This window comes from Paramormyrops kingsleyae, chromosome 8, assembly GCF_048594095.1.
Source record: "Paramormyrops kingsleyae isolate MSU_618 chromosome 8, PKINGS_0.4, whole genome shotgun sequence".
Taxonomy (NCBI): Eukaryota; Metazoa; Chordata; class Actinopteri; order Osteoglossiformes; family Mormyridae; genus Paramormyrops; species Paramormyrops kingsleyae.
The window spans coordinates 25023067-25050587 of NC_132804.1; the positions used below are offsets into that span (position 1 = coordinate 25023067).

General features: G+C 47.6%; 1 protein-coding gene across 4 annotated transcripts; it reads right to left on the bottom strand.

Moving 5' to 3' along the window:
* Positions 1–894: 894 nt before the first annotated feature.
* Positions 895–27494, bottom strand: ip6k1 (inositol hexakisphosphate kinase 1). 4 transcript variants are annotated; one of them, XM_023811297.2, is made up of 7 exons: positions 27364–27494; positions 25979–26107; positions 11451–11883; positions 6501–6705; positions 5793–5956; positions 3093–3268; positions 895–1503 (listed from the first exon to the last, which is right to left on the bottom strand). In XM_023811297.2, the coding sequence occupies exons 3-7, from the start codon at positions 11695–11697 to the stop codon at positions 997–999; spliced, it is 1299 nt and encodes a 432-aa protein (XP_023667065.1). In that variant the 5' UTR covers positions 11698–11883; positions 25979–26107; positions 27364–27494; the 3' UTR covers positions 895–996. The 4 variants fall into 4 exon arrangements, with proteins under 4 accessions (XP_023667065.1, XP_023667062.1, XP_072571617.1 ...); XM_023811294.2 differs by lacking the exon at positions 25979–26107 and having other exon boundaries at positions 27364–27493; XM_072715516.1 differs by lacking the exon at positions 27364–27494 and having other exon boundaries at positions 25979–26956.
* Positions 27495–27521: the final 27 nt, after the last annotated feature.

Below are 27521 nucleotides of genomic sequence, written 5' to 3' on the forward strand. Positions count from 1 at the left end.
TGATCTGGTTCCCACAGTGCAAGTTAGAAGGTGGCTTTTTCTTTTGGGATCGCAAACCAACCTGAATGGAGGAAAGTATCTAAGACACACACACAGACACACAGACATAGACACAGACACACAAATGCACGCACCCTTAAAAAAAAACAAAAAACAGAAGTCAGGGCTGTGAAATAGCAGCCCTTAGATTGCCTGGCCTGCTGTAAACTGAGGGGCAAAGTCAGACAGTTAAGGGATTCCGTAAAATCATTAGCTTGGTATGAATCTCGAACATGATGAAAAAACAAATGAATGTGAATTTACTGACTAGAAGCTTATAGGGGAAAAAAAACTGGGGAAAAAAAACTAACCAGCTATATATCAGACGTACATAAAGCTGTGATATTTAAAATGAAATATTTTCTCTCCCCTTCTAATAATAGATTAAATAACTCCTTTTACTATATAGCTTCCAAAAACATTTCCACAAGGCCTAATGGCCTAACAGAATTATCCTTCTGAGCAGTATCTGAGGGGCCATCCCCTGAGCACTACCCTAAATGCACGCATCTCCTTGTAGCAACCCCACAGTGGAACGACAGGGCACGACCCTGAACTTGCCCTGAGATGCAGCGTTGTCTCTGGTTTTCGGTGCAATGCTCCAAATGGCCACACGGTGGCGACAAACCCACGAGAACTGCTCAACACTGCTTACTTTCAAGGGGACGGCAGCGGCGTTCATGCCGACGACTGGATTAAGCAGATCCTACCATACTATGATCGCCATTTCCTCAGAGCTCTTCAGTGTGGGGTAACAAGGGTTCTTGTCAACCCTAAGCGTTCGTTACCATGGCACTGCGAGAACACAGGAGAATTCTTGTTTCTCCAGTATGATCCTGTTTACGCTGATCATCGTTTTCGTTTTTTTTTTTTTTTTTCTTTTTAGGTAGGTAGGTGGGGTCGAACTCTGCTGGAGGAGACTGACGAGAGAGGCTGCCCTTGTCCAGTGCACCTTAGCTACTGGTTCTCCTCCCGGATACTCTCCAGAATCGTGATCAGATTCTCCAGTCCAAAAACATAGCCCTTGTCGGGCCCGTCGTGCACGGTCTGGTCATCACGGAAACCTTTGAAGGTGCTGTGTGCAAAGTCGATCATGCGCACGTCCACACTCGGTGTGGGGATCCCCAGGGACGGGGATGGGGGCGGCTCTGGCGCGGCTGGGCCCAGGTGGTCCGTGTCCCTCTCGGGGGCCCCGTCACACGACACCTGCCGGGGCCCCGCCTCCGCCTCCTTGCCCTCGTAGATGATGAGCAGCGAGCTGGAGTAGAAGCGGTAGGAGGCCTGTCGCTCGAGCACGGCCTTCAGGCTGCGCAGCTTGCCCAAGATGGGCTCAAACAGGTCCACCCGCAGCTGCAGCCCGTTGTGCATGAACTGGTAGAGTGCCTGACGGAAGCCATCGATGGACAACCCCCGGCCGTAATACTTATTCCTGCACAGGTAGTGTCCTGTGTCCACCTGGTACACCTTTAAGAGACAGCAAGATGTGGGTCAGTCCACTGTTTACAATGAGAAAACGCACACGTGTGTACACACACACACACACACACACACACACACACAGTCCACATATTCATATACTTACGGGGACTCTCCATTTCTATGGGGGAAAACTCTAATCTCAACATGACAACCTTAATCCCTACCCAGCCCTAACCTTAATCATAAGTAACCAAACAAAATACAAGACTTTTGGCATTTTTTTAGTTTTTTGATTTGTCAGTCTTTTAGAAAATTGAGGTTTATATTACGAGCACTTCAAAAATATCCCCACAAGCTAAAAAGTAGCAGATTTCACCACATTGTGGGGACATTGGTCTCCACAAAGTGGTAAATAAATACATACGTACATACCGATCCAGACAGACAAAGAAAGAAAAAGAAAGAAAGAAATTCTCTAAAGCTGTTTCCTTAAACTAGACAAAATAATCTGGCTTTCTGCCCTGCAGTTTGATCCTTCTTTTCCTGCTGTAGTCGTTTAGGGCGATTAGGGATTTTGCGGCGGAAATGAGGAGATAAGGGGCTAAATCGCAACGTGCCACCCGATCCGCATATGAAATAGGGCCTTCAGCCCCCCATGGCGCCTCCACCCTCCCCCCGGGGGCACATCCAGTTTGCTGGATTAGGATAAGGGAGAGGCCACCGGGACAGCCTGCATCCTGGACAGAAACAGAAGCTCAGCAAAGCTCCCAGGAGGAGTGGCAAGCACGTGAAGGCTAATAATACACGGCTCTCTCTGAAAAATCCAGCAGGTCAAGGTCACCAGCGCCACCATCTCTCTGTACTGTCGGTCACCGCTTCTCTTTGTGCTCCAAACGAAAACGAAAAAAGCCAATCTAGGCAAGAATGGCCTCTATAATCATTCATCCATTTTCTGCACCTGCTTGTCCTATGCAGGGCCACACGGGTCCAGAGCCTATTGCAGAAGCTACAGGTTTGAGGCAGGGAGTAACTCGTCACAGTGCACACACCAGTCATACCCATGGACGATAGGGTAACTCCCATTCACATCATCATATTGTGGAAATTAGCAGGAGAACATTTTAAAAGGAATTTGAGGAAGCACTTTACACAGCGTGTAGTTAGAGTATGGAATAGTCTTCCTGCTAGTGTAGCGGAAGCTAAAACCATGGGTTCCTTTAAATCAGAGCTAGATAAGATTTTAACAACTCTGAGCTATTAGTTAAGTTCTCCCCGATTCGAGCTTGATGGGCCAAATGGCCTCCTCTCGTTTGTAAATTTCTTACACTCCTTATATATTTCGATTCTGGTTGGAAACCGGAGAAAACCCCATAACGACACGGGGAGAACATGCAAAATCCGTGTGTAGAGCGAAGGCACGACAGAGACTCGAACCCTAGTCTGGAGAGGTGTGAGGCGACAGTGCTAATCACTGCACCACAATGCTGCCCCCTACATCTATAATCAATGTTGAACAACTAGTAAGGGCAAGAAAGAGCTAGTTAGGAGAGGCACAAAGTAGTGATGGATCATGATCAGGTCCTGGCCTGAGGGAATCACACTCTGACTGGGTTAGGACATTCAGGATGGCCCACCTGCATACCACAGACGCGCACTCCCAGTGTGGCCGACGTGCTCTGCTGGCACTTCCTCATCTGGCGGGCGGCCTTCTCCTCGGTGGCGTCGTCGCCATGCTGCCGCGTGCCCATCTTCAGGTCCAGGATGCAGGGGCAGCTGAAGCGGTGCACCACATTCTCCAGCAGCAGGAACTCTGGGGGGCGGATTGTCAAGGATCTCTGGTGCCCCCAGGTGGACACTCACTCAAACTACATCACCACAAACCCACTTTCTAAAAACAGACTGGCTAACACCCCAGAACCAAACACCAACCAGACACTCACAACCCAAAACCAAGCATTTATTCAGGGGTAATAATGCATGTCTGCTACATGACAGGAGGACGTCATGGCCCGCTGACCCTAGGCCCGAGACGTGTCCTGAGAAGCCCCCCAGCCTCTCAACCACCAAAACCTCTTTCTGGCCACCTATCACACTGACTCTCTAATTAGGTCTTTCCCACAAAAAGGCACAAGAGAACCTAGTCAGTATTAATTATTAATATTATTATCATTATTCATCTGTCTTTACTAGGAAAAGCCAAACACCACAGGGATGTCTAGATGTCGCAGACAGGTCCATCTGCCGCATCTCGTACTTCTGCAGCCACGTGAAGGACGACGTTTGCAGGAATGTCGAGTCAATTAAAGGCTTCCTGTTGGCACCGATGCAATCAGCCGCACGCCACTTTCCATTTCGCGCTTCCCTGTTATCGCGCTTTTTGGATCACTGGGATGAAGCTCTGAGGCGGGCGGCAGCCTGATTGCGGAGCTCACTCCCTTCCTCACTTGAGTAGCGGAAATGTGGCAAACGCCTCCAGGGCAAACCAGAGCGCATTTCGAACCCTCACGCATGCACATGAGAGCATGCCTGAGTACAAGAAAATCGACCCGAGTCCCAGCTTACACTGAAAAATAAACAGATAAAACTATTAACATACCCAAACGCCACTCACACAGCTCCCAGCTGAACCTTCTGGAAAAGTTCCAGAACATTATACCCCATAAGTGATTCTCCAAAAAGGGGGCTACAGAGCTACTAATGTAAGGGAGGGAACTGAGGGGGGCTACAGAGCTACTGAGGTAAGCAGGGGGGACCTGAGGGGGGCTACAGAGCTACCAATGTAAGGGGGGGACCTGAGGGGGGGCTACAGAGCTACCAATGTAAGGGGGGGACCTGAGGGGGGCTACGGAGCTACCAATGTAAGGGGGGGACCTGAGGGGGGCTACAGAGCTACCAATGTAAAGGGGGGGACCTGAGGAGGGCTACAGAGCTACCAATGTAAGGGGGGGAACTGAGGGGGGGGCTACAGAGCTACTAATGTAAGGGGGGGAACTGAGGGGGGCTACAGAGCTACTGAGGTAAGCAGGGGGGACCTGAGGGGGGCTACAGAGCTACTAATGTAAGGGGGGGAACTGAGGGGGGCTACAGAGCTACCAATGTAAGGGGGGGACCTGAGGGGGGCTACAGAGCTACCAATGTAAGGGGGGGGACCTGAGGGGGGCTACAGAGCTACCAATGTAAGGGGGGGACCTGAGGGGTGCTACGGAGCTACCAATGTAAGGGGGGGACCTGAGGGGGGCTACAGAGCTACCAATGTAAGGGGGGGGACCTGAGGGGGGCTACAGAGCTACCAATGTAAGGGGGGGGACCTGAGGGGGGCTACAGAGCTACTGAGGTAAGCAGGGGGGACCTGAGGGGGGGCTACAGAGCTACTAATGTAAGGGGGGGAACTGAGGGGGGCTACAGAGCTACCAATGTAAGGGGGGGAACTGAGGGGGGCTACAGAGCTACCAATGTAAGGGGGGGAACTGAGGGGGGCTACAGAGCTACCAATGTAAGGGGGGGAACTGAGGGGGGCTACAGAGCTACCAATGTAAGGGGGGGAACTGAGGGGGGCTACAGAGCTACCAATGTAAGGGGGGGGACCTGAGGGGGGCTACAGAGCTACCAATGTAAGGGGGGGACCTGAGGGGGGCTACAGAGCTATGGAGGTAAGCGAGGGGAGCTGGGGGGGGGGCTACAGAGCTACACAGGTAAATGGGGGGACATGAGGGGGGCTACACAGGTAAATGGGGGGACATGAGGGGGGCTACACAGGTAAATGGGGGGACATGAGGGGGGCTACACAGGTAAATGGGGGGATATGAGGGGGGCTACACAGGTAAATGGGGGGACATGAAGGGGGCTACAGAGCTACAATACCAGTCAAAAGTTTGGATACACCTACCCACAGAAATGTTTATTTGAACTTTTCTGTATATTTTAGGATAATTATGAAGACATCAAGACTATTAAAAAACACACATGTAATTAAAAAGTTTTTTCCCCCAATGCCTGGGTTGGCAGAGTGACCCCACCACTGGGCCCCTGAGCAAGACCCCTAACCCTAATTACTCCAGAGATTGGCTGACCCTACTGACCAGTTACATGAGGTGGCCTCCTGGGATGCATTTCCAGCCGTCCTGAAGGACATCCCATACATATGCTGAGCACTCATTGGCCGCTTTTCCTTCACTCTCTGGTCAAAGCATTTCTACTGTGTTTAGCTCGGGTGGCCAGGTCATGCGACACTCTCCTTTGTGGGAGAGTTGGTGTGTCCAGACTTTTGACTGGAACGGTACCGTGGGTAAACCGGGGGACATGGGCTGGGGTGGGGGAGCAGATGACAGGGATACTGTACAGCTTCCTGTCCTTGGACTCGGATCGCATGCGGCTCAGCTGCTGCTTGTGGCACCGCAGGCTCCAGGGGTTGTGGCTGATCTTCTCGGAGCTCAGGCCGCTGTTGCCGTCCAGCATCTGGAAGGGCACATCCGAGTGGATCTTCAGCTCCAGCCGGGGGCTGCGGGGAATGGGACACCGCATGGGACGGCCCGCTCTGGCCAGGGGACCGTGACACAGATATCCTGATCTAAACAGCATCATTCATCTGCAAGTCTAAGGTCACTGGAAAACCGAGACATCAAGACAAAATAAAACACATTACATTCTGGTATAAATGAGCTTTTCGCAGTATGGGATGCATCTGTTGTCCAAGTTATACTGGTGAAACAATCCAATTAGCAATTATGTTTGTTAATTCTCCAGAATTGCGAATCCAGTTCAGAGCAATGGTGATCCTGGAGCCTGATGAGAGGCAGGACACCCTATGGATTTGGGTCTTGGTGACGCACATTTACAGCATGTTTCTGGAGCACCTGCATCAGTGTTTCTCAATCCAGCCCACAAGAACCGCCAGACAGTCCACGTTTTTGCTCCGTCTCAGGTCCCAACACACCTGCACCAGGTATTCAGTGTTCTTGATTGGCTGGGAGAGAGCAAAACCATGGACTGGGGGTCTCCGAGGAAACAGTGGCCTACACACCAACGCCGGCCAGCCCTCGCACCTCTCAGCGCTGTCGCTCTCGTGGGCCGGGCGCTCGTCGCGGTGCTCGCTGTTGGAGCGGTGCAGGCTGCGGCGGGAGTGCTTCCTGCGGGGCTGGTCCCTCTCAGCCAGCTCCTCGTGCTCCAGGCCCTCACTTTCCACGTAGGGGTAGGCCACCAGGTTGATGTACCCATCGATGTCGTTCTCAAAGCACACCAGCACCACGCCTGCGTGGGGGGAGGCAGAGGGGGCACCAGCTGATTAAACCATCCTTCTTCTGGCTCCCCACCATAAACACAGTTAAACCTTTGAATTACGGGGGCGGCGTGTGGAATAACAGGTTAGCGGCGTCTTTTCAGAAGGTCGCCAGAATGAGTCTGTAAGATGATGTCACTGATTAGCCCCCAATTCTTCCCTTCTCTCCCCCCTAAAAAACATACTAAAAACAAACAAAAATACAGTCATCGTAAAATATACACAATGAAATGAAATCCATTTCCTGTAGGTGATTTTCATGAAGGTGGGGTGGGCCAGTGGAGACCCCGCCCCAAAATGAGCTGATCTGAGGAGCAGGAGACGGGACAGGCAGGGGGAGACGACTGGAAAAACACCCTCACAGCCCAGGTGTGGGAAAGCATCACGCTGCACTGAGCACTGGACAGGGGGCAACAGTGAGCATACGGCTTTGCAAAGACAGCAGTGAGGAGGGGGGGCCTCACTGCACATCACACTCTCTATAGAACCCCCAGTGCAACAAGCCTTTCACATTCTACACTGCAGTGATGTCCATACGTAGCACTTTCCTTTCGGTCACAGATGATTTTATGTTCCATGAACACGCACGCACACACTTGTATTCACGTGTTAATGGGGACAATCCATTCATTTCTATGGGAAAAACCCTAATAATTCCTTCATCACCTTAACCCTTACCCAGCCTTAACCTTAACCATAAGCAACCAAACAAAATAAACAACTTTTTTTTTATTACAGTGACAGATTTTTTTTTAGAAAATCGAGTTTCCACTTGAAGGGATTGGAAAAGGTCCCCACAATGTCAAAATAAGAGGATTTTATCACGTTGTGGGGACATATGGTCTCCACTATGTAATATTTACATAACCAACCCACCCACACACACACACACACACACTTCAGGAAAGAGAACTAAAAAGACTGATTAAAATTATAATGAACGTAGAGTGCAGGTCCATATGAACAATGCTGAGTGTTACTATTTCAGTGTGAACCCTGCTGTTTGGAAACTTTTGCACCTTTGACTTTGGGTGATTCTCAATACCAAGAACGTGAAGATCGTATTTGTGGTCTTTGCAAGACCGGTCTGGCTAACTTGACACCCAAGAACAAACTTGGGCCGCAATGAATAATGGGCCCGGTCTTGTTTGGCGAGGATGCAACCGATGCATGCTTGATATCTGAGGTGGGACAAGAACCGCATCTGGGGAGCTGTACTGTCATTCCGTACTTCGGTTCTTAGTGTTGGAACCGGTACACGAGAACACAAGTACAGTCAAGTACGCATATTGAGAAACACCTTTTGACTCAGGGTGACTAAGTGAAGAGGATTGACTCCCAACTCCGGGACACTACATGCTGGATATTGTTACAGGTTGGGGGCGCATGACCCATCAGAGGTGGGGGGTGTGGGTGAGCAGGAAAACTGACAGGGCAGATTTAGTCAAAAAAAAAAAAAAAAAAAGGGATTAACTAATACAGTGAACCAAAAATCAGGGTTTGTCTGAATAGGCAGCGATGTGGTACAAAGACCAGACCCAGCATCAGTCACGTCTACAAGGAAACAGAAAAGCCTTTAAAAACAACGAATAAATTCCACTCACAATCCAGCTATGTGTGATCACAGCTGACTATAACAGAGCTTCTGAAACCAGTCCTCAGGTACCAGTCCATGTTTTTGACAGGGAACTGGGATGGAGCAAAAATGGGGGCCGACTGGGGGTCAGTGGACAAGGTTGAGAAATACTGCAGTATAACAGTGTTACGTAAACGGATCCGTGTGTCTGATTACCTTCGGCAGAGGAAGTCTAATTACCGTTAATTACAGTGACATGTCACAGAGCTGCCATCACCTGCAAAGGTGATGAGCCATTAGTGTCGTACCTGGAGTAGATCGTTTATATACACAGACAAATAACAAGCTTCCTCACTGTAAGACAGGGAAGGAGATTTCCAGGCTTCCACTCCCTTACATCCCCTCAAAGTCATTTTCATACATTTTAATTTGAGGACAGAATTTCTACAGGGACTCTTTACAACATACTGTACTGTACAAAAGTCTTAGGCAGTCAAACGAGCTATTTTGCATAAAAAAACAAAACAAACTATTTAGTATTAAAACATATGCAAATTACGAATAACAAGATAACTAGCAATAATTTCGGCAAAAAGTTACCGACATCTAGCTGGAAAGTTAGACGAACGCCGCTTCAGTTCCCAAACCTCTCCTCAGAGGCACCCAAGCCACTCCACGGATTTATTCAAACTTAATTAATCAGTTTTATTAGTTAAAAACATCAATGAGATATTTATTAGCCGTATGAGGTCTGCTAGTGGTAGAGTCAAAAAATACACGAGTGTATTAGATGGCTGCTGCAAATACTGATGTGACATTGGTAGGGGGTTTGAAAGGGTTAAGCAAAAAACCTTCGACAGGCATAACAACAGTTTTACACCAACATTAAGGTAATTTAAATATTATTTTTTCTAGCTGCCCGAGACTTCTGCACAGGACTGTACATGCAGGCATAACCATAAATTGCCCCACCCTGAGGTTTCAAAGCCAGCGCTTCCTACAGCTGTTACCGGAGGAGTGAGGGAGCGACACGAAACACGGAAACCTGTAAGCCACATTCGCCTACTGGGGCTCCGTCCACCGCGGGGCTCAGTCCGCCGCGGGGCTCAGTCCGCCGCGCTCACCAGCCGCAGCGAGGGATCCGGTATAATGAGGGTGGGAAGGAGTAAAGGGTCATGCAAATTCCAAAGGACTGGTCACCTCAGGAAAGATGACCATTTACCGGGACGTCCCAGACTATCCCAGAGGAGACTGCCCCATGGAAAAATGTCATGAGTGCGGTGGGAGTCCACAATCTCCACAGCTAAGAAATTTAACACTCGGCATTAGTGCACCTCACACTCCATTAAGATCTTCTCCAGAAAAATGAAAGTTCAATGCTTGTCCGGAGCCCAAAGGCTCAATGCTAGGCCACCACAACAACAATAATATTTGCATATTTGCACATGAAAGGAATCCAGTTCTGCAAATGGCCCAGCTGAATGACCCATCTCGCCCAGTATAGTCCCCTCGCTGCTATTTTTATCTCTTTATTCACTTTGCACCAAGTTTAGCGCTATGCGGCTAATTCTCCATAACCGTGCTGTCATATGTCAACAATGGCAGGCATCCTTATTTTTACCTTCCCCATGCCGCAGCTCGGGACAGAGCGCCGGTGTTACGGTGTGGAAAAGTACGGAGATGCGGGCATCACACCAAAGGTGTTCCTTAAAAATAGGTTCGGCCGGTTACAAACACACGCGTGCCATTTTCGCCATTCTTCGTGTGCATGGAAAGCACTCGGTGCATGCAGGGGGACAATACAGGTCAAGATAAAACAGGGTTGGGGGGGGGGGGGGTGGTGGGGGGTGCTGTCTGGAACCACTTGATGAAGGACTCTGGGCCTAAAAGCAGCCAGTAGATATGACGGATCTCCACGAGGCTTTGAGGAACGTCATCATCTTGGAGGTGATTCCCCAGCCTGTGGGAGGCCAGACTGACCACACCTGCTGCCAGCAACAAACTCAATGCCCTTGCTGCAATCACCTACACCCACCCCCGACCCAGCACTGTCACCTGTCACACCCACCCCCGACCCAGCACTGTCACCTGTCACACCCCAGGGTCTGATCTACGGGGCAGCATTTGGCGAAACACAGAATGATGATGTAATACTATCTGCCAGAGACTTTGTGTACCGACTCCCCCTTCACTGCGAAATCCGTGCTATTCGAGACTAGAGCGCAAGGCCAGGGGATGTGTGCAGAGGAGAGAGGGAGGAGGAAAATGGGGCCAGCTGGAGTGCAGGAGGAGAGAAGAGCCTGATCAAACTGGATCAGATGGAACGGACTGAATGGACTGGAAAACAGGGCTAACTGGGCTGCAGGGGGAAAATGAGCAGAATAGGGGCTATCGAACGATCGGCGTCACATTTTCCTGCCGTTCTGCTTGCCGTTTGAAACGACGCAGCGCACAGCAGCTCTCAGCTCTCCTGTGCCTCCGTTTTATTCCTCACAAATGGATTTCCGACCCAAATCGGAGGAACAGCCAACAAACGGGGTACAGAAGAGACGACCAAAGACGGCACTGAGAGGCCCAGATTATCCAGTACAAAAAAAAAATAAAGAATGACAATAGACTTTAATTCAGAATGACAGGAGTAATATTGTTAGCCCTGTATAAGGTGCATAAGCCTGCCGTTTCTCGGCGTTGATTTAGGCACACTGTGACAGAAGGACCCAACAGACCCTTCAATTAAATTCCGTGAGGAACACGTTTGGGGAGCTGGGGATCGGACAGGAAACAGTAACAGCTTGCGGTAAAGGGCACCATCCGGAATAAACACGAGTAGAGAGCGAGATTTCTTTCCCGGATGAATTTGCCATTGTCTCTATTTCCCCAACATTCAGTCGCAAATGCAATAAGTGAAGTCGGACCCTTTTGAAGATACAAAAGACCAGCGCGAGGGAGGGTAAATTTGGTTTGACAGATCACAGAGTTTAACATGCAAGCTCTCCATTAGGCCCTTGACACAAACATGCTGTACTAAACTTGTAGAGAAAGGTAGCATTATGCTAAAGAGGCTTAGCATAGGAAACTTGCATCACCGTACCTTGAACTGAGCATGTGCGTGTTCTGGCAGCCCCCCCCCCTCCCGCTTACCCTTAAACTCGGGGGTGAACTCCTTCATCTCGGGAGGCAGCGACTCGTAGAAGCGCTGCTCGCGGGCGATGAGCGGCTTGCACACGGTGTGGTCGTCGTAGCGCATCATGCTGGTGTGCCCGCCCACCTGGTGGACGAAGGGCTCCAGCGGGACACCCGTGCCACCGCAGCCGCCCTGGTCCCGCCCCTGGTCCCGCCCCTGGCCCGTGCCATGCTTGCCCGCTTCCACGCCGTGCGGGGGGCACATGGCGTTGGGCCGCGCACTGCCGGGGGCATGGGCTCGGGCGCGCAGGCTGGGCGAGCGCGAGGCGCAGGGGGGTGGCTGGGAGCGCACGCTGCTGCCGGGTGGGGGAGGAGCCAGCCCGCCGGCCACGCCCACCAGCCAGTGGAGTCCCGCTCGCTGGACACCAGGGCAGGTTTCAGATGATACCTCCTGCAGGAGCAGAGGGGGAAACGCAGGTGAGGATGAACATCAATCATAGACACACACACTACGGTGCACCCCAGCCTGCGCCTTGGCCCTTCTGTGACACTGATAAGGAAAACTGTTCAGAAGATGGATGGATGGATAAACCAGTGTTTCCCGACCCAGTCCACGGGGGAACCCCGGACAGTCCACGTTTTTGCTCCCTCCCAGCTCCCAGCCAATCAGGAACACCAAAAACGTGGACTGTCCGGGGTTCCCCCGAGGACGGGGTGGGGAAACACTGGGATAAACTATCCAGACAAGAGGCACAGATGCAGCAGAAACTGAAGATCAGAGCTGCCACGAGGTCCAGAGGCTCCCTGTGAATCGCTACGGCACATTTTTCCCGCCTTTAAAAGGTGTCAAACACGTACACGTGTTGAGGGAATTTCCATTACCGCAGTTTCCCGACCAGCTGAAAAAAGATGTCGTTCGCGGCTATGGGCGGCTCCCCCTGCTCAAGGTGCGAGCCTGTTGGCCTGGGGGAGAGACTCTCTCCCAGCTGGCCAGAAGCAATCAGAGAAGAGTTAGGGCAGACGAGGCCACACTTGTGCTGGAGTTCAAACGCACAACAAATCTGTCCTCCATCGCCTGGCCTCCCTCTCTCCCCCAGTAACAGCTCACCGTGGCACGCTGCCACCGCCGACGCGCCAGGACATAAACAATCGTTCAGCTAAGAGGCTAGAAAGCTCGCCCTGCGGGGGGGGGGGGCTATCGCTAGTGCCGTCCCTTCTATTTTTAGCATCATTACTGTTAGCATCGTAGCGATGAGCGAAAGCGGGGACCTAAAGAGTTCACTCATCTTCACCCAGGCGCAGTAAAGACTGACACTATGTATGCCGGGGCTGAACCCCCCAGCCGTCACCTGCACCTCCATCCACCTGGAAAGCCGACGTTAACAAATGGCACTGGGAGGAAGCAGCAAGTCGCAGCACATATAGAGAGTGCGACTGACATTTCTCACATTCCAGAGCAATTTTTTCGATGCCTTCCAAACATAAACATACATGAAAACAGAAGTTAAATATAACCGCGTTGAGGAGGATTAAATGAGGTTACATTGTGTTGTCATGTGCTGGACAGTGAAATGCACAGCAGAAATTCTTCACGGTGTCTGGAATCAGCTGTAAACCACACTGAAATGGAAGACAATCACCCCTGGATTGTTCCCCCCCAGGCATCTGGCCCTGGAGGCCCTGAAGACCGCAGTAGGTGGGCAGAAGGTGAAATAAAAGCCCAAAATTGGGTGGGTCCCTCCCTAGAATGAGTGTTTCCACAAAAAAAACAGGTTAGTCACCAAGGTTACAATAATTCTGAGAAGAGTGCAGTATCTAGGCAAACGCAAACAAACTCACATCAGAGCCCCCGTCCATTCTGACAGTGAGTGGGCCTGCAGACAGATTCACTCCGACCTTCAGCAGCCATATAATGTCGCCTGTGTTTTTATACAGTCAGCGCTAATGAATTAAAAGGCCTCACAGAACCTCTCGGGACGACAGAGTTCTGAAGAGCGGAAGAATAAACAAACCGCTTCAAACCTCGCTCTGTCCCAGACGGGTCACATGAGCAAAACCAGAGCCAGTGAAAACCACAGATGCTGCCAGCTACGGTGACATCACCCCGCCCGTTTTATACCAGCCCGTTCGTAGCGCGGAGACGGCACGCGGCTGGAAAGCGTCACATCGGCCCCGGGGTAACAGGAGCCGTGCAGCAGAGCATGCCAGATTAGCACCGAAAGATCGGAAACTCACTTCAAGGGCCTCAGGCATCTGGTGTATTTATACTTACAACTTATTCCCACACACGCATGCACAATTTTTTTCTACGTCAAGCCCTTTCTTGAGATCAGCTACGCTGCTACATAGACCCGTAAGAGACAGATTTCTGGCAGCAGGCCAAGGTCTCGATCCAGAGCTTCCTCTTTAGCCGCTATTCCGTCATCATCAAAGAAGCTCTCGTCCAATGCCTGAATGACGCTCGTCTTAACGCTCATCCGTTCAAGCCTCAGCCCCCATTACACAAATACACCAACTTCTCAGTAACACTAGACTGAATAGGCTACCAAATTGATCGGGAAAGTGGGGGATGGCTGCACATGCTTATCACAAATAGCTACAGGGAGATTTTGTCAAGCAGACAAACCACTAAACAGGATTACCATCCAGAGTCATTCCACTTCCACATATGGTAAGAGAAGACAAGTGCAGGTCTGGGTGGGTCATGTATCATCAGCATTGGAAATTGCTTGCTCACCTCACGAGAGAATGGGTCTTGTGAGCCGGCCTGAGTATTTTAACCATGTGCTTCAGCCAACCAGGTGACCTACATTAATGCTGCCACAGTGTCAGCCACCAGGCTATAAAATTAACACTTTGTAGAAGGTGGTGGTTGGGGGGGGGGGGGGGGTGTCGGGTAGGGCTGGGCATTTTACAAAAAAAAATTCAATACCAGTGCTAGAACGATACCTTGATTTCAATAGGGATTCCTGAACAATACTTTCTTCAATATCAATATGATTTTAAATCAATTTCAACAACAAGAATACATTAAACATCACAGCGCTAATCTTTTATTTGAACATGTTGTTTTGTTAGTTATTGGGTGGTTAATGGGGGCTCGATAGTTATTTATATCTTACCAGGGCTCCCAAGTTTCATCAAAATTCTGGATTACATCTGTTAGGGGCAGAGCCTGTGTCTCACAGGCAATGTGTGACACTTCAGAGCCCTGCCTACCACCTTCATCGGATCTTACTCTGTCACTTACACCTTGTCCGCATTCTGTATATATGGGTATCCAAGTAATAACGTGCTTGCAGCGGGATCACATGCAACAAATGCTGTTTTCTGATTGGCTAGCAGGTGGCTATTAAAACGGTCTAACTCGACTGGGACAGCTATGAACTCGGTGGAAAACTCCACTCCGTGTGCCTGCGCATCGTCCATCAATTGTATATAATGGGACACCTTCGAGGAAATTGTCCCTTACTTCTGTGAGTGTGTGAACTGGTTGAAATGCATGTATCCCGGCGGTCAATGTGTGAGACTCGAGGGCCCTGATTTTACTTAAACGACCCGCATCGTTTATAACTCATAAATAAATCTGCCCAGCAGATCGAGCTTTCATTTTCCACAGAATAAAAATGATGTAACATTATCCCACTAATAAGCCCTGGCACGTTTCACCTCTGCCACCGGCTGGAGACGCAGGCGAAAGGTATTTGCTCTTACTGGTGAACAAAAATAATACCAACTTTTTCCCTGTTCTTCCACATAACTTCCATGTTAGCACTGGTGCTTGTGGTCAAGCAATCAGCAAGTTTAACACTGTAAGCACCTCCACAGTAGTGCCTCCGAGGAACTGAATCAGACCGAGTACCAATGATCTCGCTCACATGCTCATGCATACATATACACACCAATTCTCACTCTCTTACACATGATGTATGGCGATGTGGTCAGCTGCTATATGAGGGGCATATTTGGGCATAAATGAGGGGCATATTTGCAAGTTGTAGTGGTGCACCTAGATAATTAATAATTAATTGTACCGTCTCCAAAAATGGTCACAAAATGCAACTAAATGTTTGCTGTCCAGAACCCCGGTGGAGCCACACGTCTTTACACTACGCATTTTTTACACTACGTGACAAACAAAAAAACTACATAAATTGCGAGCCAAGTCTCTGGCCATACATTTTTTTCCCACCAGCCTATATGACGTGTTAGTGTAATGTTACGTTAGACAGCCAATCACTAGCTACATTACATCTTTACACAAGTATGCTGCATGCTTATTAGCTCACAGACCCTGAGATTTACCGCTCGGAATTTGGCACCGAAATTAAATTTTTCGATCCTCGACAGGATTGGAGCATGTCGGTTGGTACCACAAAAGTACCAAAGTTTGGTACCCAGCCCTAGTCACGGGTGAGATTACTGAGAAAGACATCACACAAATCTCAAACAATTTACTCCTTTGATTACAGATCTGAGAACCTAACAAAGGGGTCTGCGTAATAGTTGATGAGAATCTCCCAGACACAGAGCATTTGTGAAACTGCAGGCCAATCAATTTAGAGTAGGAAACCACAAGAAAATCATAAAGGCACAGAAACCCTCCATTCATTGAGAACCATAACTAGATAATACGTGAAACACAATGGGTCACTCCCTGCAGCACACAAACCACACCTGCCCTTCTGTTCAGTGATGGTTCACTACATCACGTTGACTACTTCAACTCAGTCAGTAACTATAGAGCCTGTAACCTGCCATGTTAACTGTACATGAAACTCTTGTTCTGTGGAAACACTTGCTCAGGCAAGCTGATGGTGGGGGGCATGGGCGACATTAGGGGGGGGCAAGGGGGGGCATGTGCCCCCCCTATATCCCGATCATGGAATTTTAGAATTCACTGTTAAAATACTGTTTCAGAATATGTATTTTATGTGTTGTAGGTCTCCGTGTTGATAGGGGGCGACACAGCAAATTAAGCAATAGGTTGCGTCTTTATTTTTTAAGTTAGTTTGTTGTTGGTATGAAAATTAGAGAAAACTAGACAATCAATCGGGCAAAATGGCTAAGCGTCCCAATACGCTGGATAAGTACTTTTCCAAAAAAACAAAAACAGATAATGCTGATGACAGACAGGTAACGTTAATTGAGCAGAATGAGCACTTAAGTGTCAATCTTTAAGCTCTTCTTAACTGTGTCGATGAACAGCGCATCGCGCGAAAGAAATTTTTCTTGCTTGCGCCGACTGAAAACTTATATGAGAAACACAATGTGCCAGGAAAGACTCTCGGACATTGCAGTACTTAACATTGAACGGACCATTCACGTAGATTTGGATAAGACCGTTAATCGCTTTGATGCCGAGCCTGGTGGACGACGTTTAGCCCTTCACTAAGGTAGGATGTTGTTTTGATACCTACTCGTTAAAATGTTTTTCTTGCCCCCCCTGACTCAAGAGTCAAATGTCGCCCATGGTGGGGGGTATTGTTCTTTCCAAGAGGGCCAGCTCTGGAGAAGTGGTCAGAGAAACAAGCACATAGCTGAGCTCTAAATCCTTACAGACCCAACATGTGCTTCACTAACCTCGCACAGCATAGCACATTGCATGCATGGTCCCCAAGGAGAACATGACCTTCTTGCTCCACTGTACTGGAAGCACAGTCCCCTGAGAAGCAAGAACCATTTGAGAAGAGCGGCTGCAAGTCGGTCTTGTTGCAACTCCTTTTGTGGTAGGAGGAAGTGCCATCGGTGAGAAAGCATATCACTGCAAGGGAGAAGAGCTAAGCTCTGAGGGTCAGGAAACTGGGGGGTCTAACTCTGTTGATTGCGATCAAAAACTACACTGGCACTTTCTTTCATGACTGTTGCATCAGCAACTGCAGTAATAACGCCGATGGATACCGAGTATATGAAATCATTACACTTTGCGCAGAGTCCATTTTGAGCCCGTGGCATGAGCCCAAGGTTGACGTTAAGCAGAAGCAGCCACAGCTTGCGGAACAGAGTGTGGAGCCAAGTGAAGAGCCTGGACATGCCATGAGTCTCAGACACGCCGAGCAGGTCGGCGTCCCCAGCGAAAGACCAGCCCATGCATGACGTCTAGGTCCGCCAGTTTCAAGTATCATATTCCTGCTATTTTTTTGGGACCAAAGAATAAAGTCAAGTGGAGAAGCTCCCTCCACCAACCCACCCCCCCAGTCCTGATCCCATGCTGTGCTAGATGATGACACTTTTCTGGACAGCTCCATCATGGCTGATAGAGAGACACATCTGCACCTGCATCATCCCTTCTCCCTTACACTCAGTCATCGAGATTGTGGGTCTATTCATGGCCACATGCTGCTAGAAGCAGTCACAGAAACATCTTCTGTACAACAACAACATAAATAAATAATAGAAACGTAAGCAAACATGCAGGTGGGACCCAACACAACAGCTCTGATTTTTACACCAAGAAACAGCAACAGAGTTGACCAAACCTCTTTGCGACAGAGCACTAGTAACAAACACCACAGTAAGGAAAAACAAGTCTCTCATAAGGGTCCAGTGGGTACAATCCGAAACCTGGACCCATACCCAAGGCCAAACTTTCAATAATTGAAGCCACTCATCGCTACTTCCCCAAAATGACCAAACACAAGCTGTACACTAACACCAATGTTTCCATACCTTCAGAGGAGAAAGCAAGAGTGAAGAAGACTGAAGACAGATTCAGATAAGAGCTGCAAGAGGAAAAGCATCCCTGATCTCATCCCATCAGGTACTCGGAGAGTAGGGAGGATTTTCTTGAGGTGGCTGCTCAGACAGACCCGTGATTCAAACACCGAAAGGCCCTCTGCCACTTTGTGCGCACATGCTGAGTCTGCATGTTATCTTTTGGTTTCCTCCCACAGACCAAAGACACCGTTTCCTTGACCATAAATACTGCCTGTTCAGGGTGTGTCTCACCTGGCGGCTTACATGTCTTGTGGGGGCCACAACCGCAAACTGTATGAGCAGTTATCAAAAAAACCAAGTATGACAAAGCAGGATAAACCGCCAGGGTCCAGGCCAGCAAGGAAAGGGTTATTTACCACGTTAAAATCACATTAAATGACCTGCTGCACAGCTTTTAAGTAAATTACGAACATAGTACTATGTTATTACATTGGAGAACCATGGAAGATAATCATTTAGTTTCCCAAAAGCTAGGTGTCAAACCTTCCCCCAGGGATCTGCGCCTGGCACAGAACAGCTCGCTACGGGGGAGCGCACACTAACAACTGGCGTCCCTCTTGGCCTGTTCCTCGGAACTTTAACAATTTCATAATAAAAAAAACATGAGTCTGCAACCATTAATGCACCTCAGCTAGGCCTGGACGATATGGCAAAAATTTATATCACGATATATTTCTTAATTTTGGTCGATACGATATAATTCCGATATCGATATGGACAATATTAAAAAGCCTCAGGAAAAAACTGCCGAGGACACGCACAATGGTTGTCTGCAAACTGAATTTGCAAAGTCTATAATACCTCCAGGCTCCTCCTATTAAAATTATATATATTTTTTTTTAAATAAAAACAGTACAAAAAAAAAAGGTTCACTTTTTTTTTGTATTTAGCCTTTACAAACAAGAAATGTGAAATAAACTATCAAATAAATAAAACTCTCAGACTCAGCTTATTAACAATAATATATTTCCATTTAAACTAGAACAGGCTGATTATTCATATACAGTCGAACCCGGTTATGTCGCCGGCCTAGGGGGTTGCCAAAAAGCGTCGAGATAACCGATGATCGAGATAACCGAAAACCAATATGGCAGCAATATATTAGTATGTGCTTGAAATGTATTTATGTGCGTTAATAACTGAGAATGTACATGCACGGGTTTTTGGCATTGCCGCGATTTGTTTGACGCGATCGGCATGCTATAAATATGTACATACATCGGGGCCGGTTCTAGACATGCATATATGAGGGGGCAGACAGAAATGTGAAGGGGGCACAATGGTGGCGACAAAGGCGGGAAAGGGGTGGGGTGGTGCTCTGGATAACTGTTTTTGTCATGTAATTGGATTGCACTTTGTCAGGCCTGTCCAACTTGGGTGTCCCACCTGAAGGCTAAGCTTCTGCTGGTGTAGCTCTTAGGGTCACTGAGGCACGCAAAGCCCCTGACCACAGTAAGGTGGCAATCCCTCAGGGGGAAAACTGAAAAGTAAAACAAAAAATAAAATAAAATATTCCTCATCAGATTAAAAACAAGACATTTACCTTAATTGGATGGCCTATATCAAACATATTTGAACCCAACAAAACACTTTTCACTATTGCCAATATTACCAAAACTAAAAAGGGTAGGCTAAATTATGAAAAAGAAAAAATCAATTCACCGAGTCTTGAAATATAAAACTGAAAAATAGGATCGGTCAGGGTTCATTTCACTACATGTTGTACTTGTTATAACTATGTATGTGACGAATAAAGAATCTTGAAATCACAACGAACAAGTCGCTCAATGAGAATGAATGACGTAACCGACTGGCTAAGCTGCTTCTAGCGCCAAGGTGGTTCAAATGGTACGATCCACACTAGGGGTGTCTAAAATCGTTTTACATAAAATTTTCCTACAAGATGAGGTTCTTTCTTTAAAAAAAAAAAAAAACAAGAAAAATGTTAATACCACCCCCCCCCCCCCCAAACTGCTATTTTTGTCTATTTGGGGGGGGTCTTGATCGGGGGGTACTGGGGGGTACAGTACCCCCCGATCAAGACCCCCCCAAATAGACAAAAATAATTCGAACCATGATCTCACTAGTCACTATGATTTTGACGAGAGAGATTGCTGTTTCCTCCAAACCTTCCGCAATCACGCAGCTCATTTCGCTTTGCCCTGCCTACTGAGAAACTGGCTCATTTGCATACTAACAGTGATTGGCTGTTTAGCTGGGGGGAGGGTGAGTGGGGGATCTGCCGAGTGCTGCGTGAGCCCGCGCACAAACAGAACGCGGAGGGAAAGAGCGAACAAGAAGTGAAACTTATCATCTCGTTTGTGCCTTTTTCAGTGGATTTTTCAGCTACTGTAGTAAATCTTGTCCATATTCAGTTTGTGGGTAATTATTATTTTCTTCCTCAACTTCTAAAAGTTTGATTTAAGGGGGCAGGACGTTTGCTTAAGGGGGCGTTGCCCCAGCGTAGAGCCGGCCCCGACATACATGTTGGCTAACAAAAGGCATACCACCAACTAACAGCAGAGATTTACCAGTATACAATAAAAACCACCGTCGTTTCTTGATACAAACCTTTAATTATATTCTCCAACATTGAAAACACAAAGATCGCTCACAAAATCACAAAAAATCTGCGGGGTGTACTGTAGTTCGTTTTCACAAAAAGCTAACCAGTGTCAAAATTAAATTCACGAGTCATTTCCCTCTGACGCAGCTCTGAAAAGTATCATACACGTGGTTACTATGGTTTCTTTACAAAGTCTAAAATGCTTTGTTGCTTTTGCTTTTAACAGTCTGCTTGAAAACAAATGCTTCAATATTATTTATGCTGTCTAAAAAAGTTTTACCTGGATCACGTTTCACAGCTGCGTTGTTCAGCAAATTACCATGCGAATGCGATTTGAATACGCACTGTTTAGCACTTGTGATACATTTTTAAAAGCCGGTGAATATATATAATATTCAAATGTATATCGAAATATCGGAAATGTGTTTAAAAATCGTATCACCGTTATCGAAAAAAATTATATCGCGATATATATTGATATCGAATTATTGTCCAGCCCTAACCTCAGCTTAAAAAATGACCTCCATAAGACCCAAAATATGAGCTGCCATCAAGCCGTCCAGAACCAGGCACCTCGAACTGCGACAAAAGTCACAGTGTCAATAATTAGCATGTTTAATAATATGTAGCACTTGCAGACTGTCTGAATGTCACATCAAGAAATTTACAGATCATACTATTGAATCAGATCAATAGACTGGTTAAGAAGCAAAATGTATTAAATATTATCATGGTTTTTATTTACATACATCCCAAGCATCACAAGAAATACAACTTAAAATTTTTAGCTGAAAAAAACAACAAAAAAAACAAAATTTTCATTTTAAAAAGGAGGAAGGAAAGGCCCAGCGCGATGTGGTACAAAGCAGCTGCTCACCTTTACTGCAACAACTCCCTCAGGTACACGCTCACATTCTCAGGGCCCAAACACTTTAACCACCAGTGGCTTGCCTGAGGTTCCCACGCCCCATGACCCTGAGGTTCATAGGTGCACTTTCCTGCGGTTACCACAAAATACACAATAGCAACCAGAACAGGGGGGGCCTTGGGGGTGACAGAGCTGAACTGCACCTTGCTTTGGTACGGAGCAGCAAAAAAATAAAAAATAAATAAATAATATATATTAATTTTATATATTATAATGTGTATATATATATATATATATATATATATATATATATATATATATATATATATATATATATATATATATATATATATATAATAATTATTATAATAATAATAATAATCTTGGAGGTACCAAACTACCACCCAATCAGGTATAGACAAAAACTGTCAGCTGTGTTGTGTTTTTCATCCCAAAAAAGGAAACCCCACAACACTACCTCTCACTCCCCACCCACACCAAGCAGTGGGTTTCCCCTGATGTAGGCTCCTAACAGCTTCCCAGATGACGATACTCGGCATGGGTCAAAGTGCCACCTACCCACCTCCAGAAAATCTCTGCCGAAGCTTTAAGGAAAAAAAAGCAAGCCCAGTCTTCCTGCCCCAAATTCTTTTCTGCAAAACACCTTGATGGCGGCAACAAGGAGAGACAAAGGAGAGGTAAGCCTCTTTTCCGTGGGTGCCTGGGCAGACTCTCTCTCGGTCTCCACTTCTCTGACTGCTGACCTTGGGGCATTATTGAGCTAATTTTAGCTGCCACCTATCTAGGATTCGGGAACCGCTGCGGGATTCCAGGGTGGGGCGACCCGCCGCTGCTGAAACAGCCTGTCTCAGGGCAGGAGAGTCGCTGCCCACCAAACGGCCTTCTTCTACAATGTTTGGTCACAAAAGAAGCGGGGAGCAAAAGCGCCCACACATTTCCATTCAGAGGGCTAATGCCACGAAGTACACAGTTCGGCGCATCATATGAACGCAGCCTTTAAAAATACACGTTGGGCACCAGCCCGCCGTGGTGAAAGTGTGCGTCACCGCTGACCGCATATTCGGGCCACAGCAAAGGGGAGTACTGGCGTCACCATAACACAAACAGCAGTGGGTGATGCGGCTGGGTAATTGTGTAAATTACACCTGGGCAGGGGCTCTGCGTGCCATCAACTGTCACCGCTTGCTTGAAGCATCCGTCCAAGCTTTTGTTTACACAGAGCAGAATCCAGCTAAATTACGAGTGACGTCACGTGGTAGGGGAAGTGTGTGTGTCTGTGAGTGCGTATGTGTTGGGGGGGGGGGGGGGGGTTCTAGACAGGACTTCCATCTCCCCCGATACCCATTCTGAAAGGCTCTACACACCAGGAGAGAATGGGGTGGGGGGTAAATAGACCAAAAACTACATCTCTTCAGGAGAGCTGGTGCTCGGACTTTTCAGTCAGCAGATGTATGGAGATAGGGGGGGAAAAAACTGCATTTTAAACTGATGAACACCCACTTTTGAATGTTTATTCAATCAGGAGTTGGGAGTTGGGGCAAACCTTGGACATCAGAATCTCTCATACGTGCATGCACATGAGAGAAACATCATCTAGCATAGTACCTTGACATTTACAAAGAAAGTAAAAGAAAACAAGACAATTTAAAAGCTTTTCTAGGTAAACAGCCACACCCCGAACTGTTTGGCGGAATTAACATCATCATAACATAATTAACCGTCTATGCACAGACGTCATATTTCGTCATGTTTTCCCATTTAGGGGGTGAAATTGAACGTGCCGAGAATGGAGCCATGCAGCACCTTGGGAGAGAGACGCCTCCTGGGGAAATCAAGGACGACAGGGGACTGGGGGTGCAGGGGGTCAGCGTCATCCAGCTTCCCGCCTCAAACACCCCAACGCCCCTGTGCCATTCGTCAGCCGGGCCTTGCTAAAGTGGACTCCTGCAAAGTGCAGAACCCGCCAGATACAGGAGTGATGGGTGCAAAGGGTCAACGTTGGTACATTATGTACTTCCTTCCGTGTCCCTTTCTAAAATACAGCTGGGGCGGAGTCAGGCAGAGTGAGTGGCTCCACAAGACTGACTGGCGAGGGAACGCAAACAAGGCAGAAGGCAGGTCGGAAGAGCGATGACGTCTCACGCTTTGGTGTGGCCTGGACCAGTCTGTCACCCCCAAGAGAGGGGGAGGACAGCTTGTCCAAAAATGGCTGGGGGAAGGGGCCGCTCTGCAGAGAGAGGGCTATTAAACAGGTGACAAGCACTAATGAAGGAATCAGGACATTTGGGCCTACATGAAAGGTGGGATTAGAACCTTGTTTCCACCAACGCAGGGCTGGGCTTTTTCCCCAGTCTGAAACTCCGGGAGAGACCAGGAGGTCCTGACATGACTATGGGCTTGTTACTTCCTCAGGTGTAAGTCAGCCCAACCGAGGCAGCAGGGTCCACAAGCTGACCTGCCTCCAGGGCCAAGAACCACCTCCACAGCATTCAGCAAATTCCTTCTCACCACTAAAATACTACCATTTGTTTTCCCCCCCACTGTCTGAGGGGGTGGGGCGTGGTGGAGGAGCATCATATGAAGGTCCTACATCAGAATCAATGCCATCGAGATCAACAAGACTGAATGGCTAATGGGGGGATGGTGGAGAAAGGTACAACTGTACACAAGTGACACAGTAGAACCATGGAAGACACGGAAATAGAAGGTATCCACAGTAACAAGCGAGTAGGAACTGACAACAAACATTGGGACAGCTTGGTAAAACGAAAGGGTGGGCCAGCATTGCACCTTGGCGGTCACTCCATTTAATGAGACTGACGCATTTCACATTTAAACAGACAGCCGTGGAAATGTCTGACTTTCCAGTAATCCATGGCGACAGATACTGGATGCAAGCGGTGATGGAGAATGCCTCATTGCAGCCCGAGTTGGTTACACGGACTCGGTGATCATTCTAAGAACGCTGCAGGGAGAATGGACATGGTGGCAATTCTGCATGTGGGGCACCCTGATTCCACAACAGAGGCGGGAAGAATGAAATTCCAGAAAGTGACACAGTAGCTAAGCAGCTTATGATGCTTAATGCATTAAGACCTATATTGACAAGTAACATGAAATGCACAAAAACCAAGACAGACTCTTCTCCCAACAACAATTTCACATCCAGGCCTGCTATAATCAAATCAGGAGAGCGGCTGGTAAGAATATGCATTAATGTATTTAGAGGAAATTAACACTTAGGGAAGGAATAAGGAGATTAGGGATTTAAGATCTAGGTTTGGTATGGTACCTATCCAGGATATGGTTTGGAAACACTGACTCATCTGAATGTGCAAAACAAACTGGAATAAACATCACTGGAAACCAGAGTTTGAGACAAAAATGTTTCTTTGTTTGAGGGATCCTGTACCTGCATATTTTAAATTTTGATTATTTTCATCTTCGTCATTATGAATGATGTAAGAGGAGTACATTATTAATGAACCTGCATCCATGACAGAAATACTGTCTTTGCACAAGAAGGCTGGACTCCGTGCCCCCATCTTTGCACCTGTGACAGCCAGGATCCTCAACAGGAGGGAAAAAAGCCAACCTTATGACAGATCTGCCTTGGGGCACACCGAAGTGTAACGCCTGATGGGGGAGTCTCCAGGTAAGGACGACAACTGTGGTCGCTGGCACTTCAACACAAGACTACAAAGTACACAACTAAGATAAGCATCAATTAATATCCTTTCCATTTGCGTGTCCGACGGGTGTCTTATGTAACGCCTACTGTTACACCCCAATATCGCAACTGCACTTACGCAGCTCCTTTACGTAATTTCATATTGAGCAAATTAAGATTTCTAACCCCGTTTTTAAAAAACATTACGACACACGTGGTCAAAATGTCGAAGTAGGCGTAAAGACAAGGGGGAGGGCGGCCGGTTTGCGGCGCTGCTGTCACCTCCGGCCGAACCCGGGCGGCTTCGCTGGCCCCGTGTGGGCCTGAGCTGCGCAATGAGCGTCGGATGCCCCGTCAGGAAACGCCATGGGGGGTTAATAATATATAAAAAATGAACGACAGCCATGCTTACGCAATGGGGCGCAGTGATGGAAATGACGCATGTGTACCCGGTATGTAAAAGACCATGACGGGTTACCATCACTAACCAGCCAACATCGGGGATAACGAGAAAATCGAGCCGACGCCTTGGTGGCTTGAGATCGGATGTTGAAATTATCCATTCGAGCTAACCGATCGCACGTTTTATTACTAGTGGGGAGTCAAAAATAAGCTAACCTTTCGTAATGCGTCCAGCACAGGCTGGAAGTGTGACTAATAAACAAACTAGTGGGGAAAGGCGCAGCACAAGCATCCACACTTACCGGTTTGAACACCCTCGTGTCTGGGGTCCGACAGCCGGAGTGACCAGGGAATCAGATCGACACGCCTCGGTCCTGGACGAATTCCCGAAAACAACCTATGCGTGTTTATCTGAATTGTAATTCATGTTCCTTAAAACAAAAAACAAAAAAAAAAACAAGCACAAATGTAGCCGGTGAAGTGTTTCATTTAGAGACGTCTGTCCTTCGGCGATTCTCCGACCCAAATTTTCAGGCAGCTAGCCGACTGGCTGTACAGTCCTCTTTAACAATAAAAAAATGTTATTTTTTGTTAAAGAGCTGGTTAGAAGGCTTTGCTTCCTATGAAAATACACTCAGGAAATGAGCTCCAGGTCGATGTGTCAGGGCATTCACTAAAAAGCTGAACAAGTAAATATCTCAGGTTAGAGACACGTATAAATTTTAAATGATCATTTACAAGAATCTAAACAACGGTCATCATCCTGTCCTAAGCAGCTGGTATAACATTGTGCTTGCCCGAAGCACAGTGCTCTTGGATGATGCCCTCCTTGTCTGGATAACTGGTGTACAATATAGTGCTACCTCACTAATGTAAAAGGGCCTGTCATGACGGCTCGTCGGCAGCTAGGCATCTCTAAGAGCAAGCATGGCCTTTCACGATCCTTTTGCACGGGTACCGGCTGATATTGTGACGTTTCTTCTTCTTTCTCCCATCTTCTGACCTGCTTACATCAGCGCTGCTCTCCATGCCCTTGTTTCTCACCGCCGCAACCGTCAACCCAGCCAGCTGTACGGCTAGCTGGATCAGAAAGCCACTTAAAAGTTTTGCTCCGTTAACCCTACAGTGGCCATCCGTCTCGTCCTGATTTACCAGGAGAAAGTGAAGAGGGAATGATCCGTATATTCCTTATCTGGATCTCGATGCTCCCCTTCTGGCCAAAAAAACACTTCAACAATTTTCTACTTCTGAAACCATAATGGCGGCCCACAGATGGTGCTATGACCCAATCCCAAATAAGGGACCAGGAACTGCCCGCATCCGATATGTTGATTCGTCAGATCGTACAGAAACTCCTATTTTCCATTGGTCGGTACTCGGAATAGGCGTGGTTTATAGGAAGACTCAACTTTACCACCTGAATCTGTGCGTTAATTCTGTAGTTTAATGCTTGTCACTTACTAGTAACTTTCCCGCTGATTTTCGCAGACCAATACAAACACAACAACTACGCTTTATTATGATCCGATTTTAGCAGGATGTTTTATGCCCAGAGTAAAAAGCACGTTATTTGAGATTCTCTCATTTAGCTCATGTTGCTTTAATTAGAAAAATAGAGAAACTGATTGACGTATAGCCCATGTTTTTCAGATAATTGATCCGAAAGCGAAGGATGAATTTGAAATACCTTTAGTTGCTGAGTGGGTCGTTCGTGTCGTATCATGTAGTCTACCCTTAATTTAATAAAACTTCAGGATGAAAGTTTCTCTTCCCATTTCAGTGCAGGCAGCTGTGATTACGTAACTAAACATGTGTTGCCCCCTGCTGGGTTGTTTAAAATGTCCG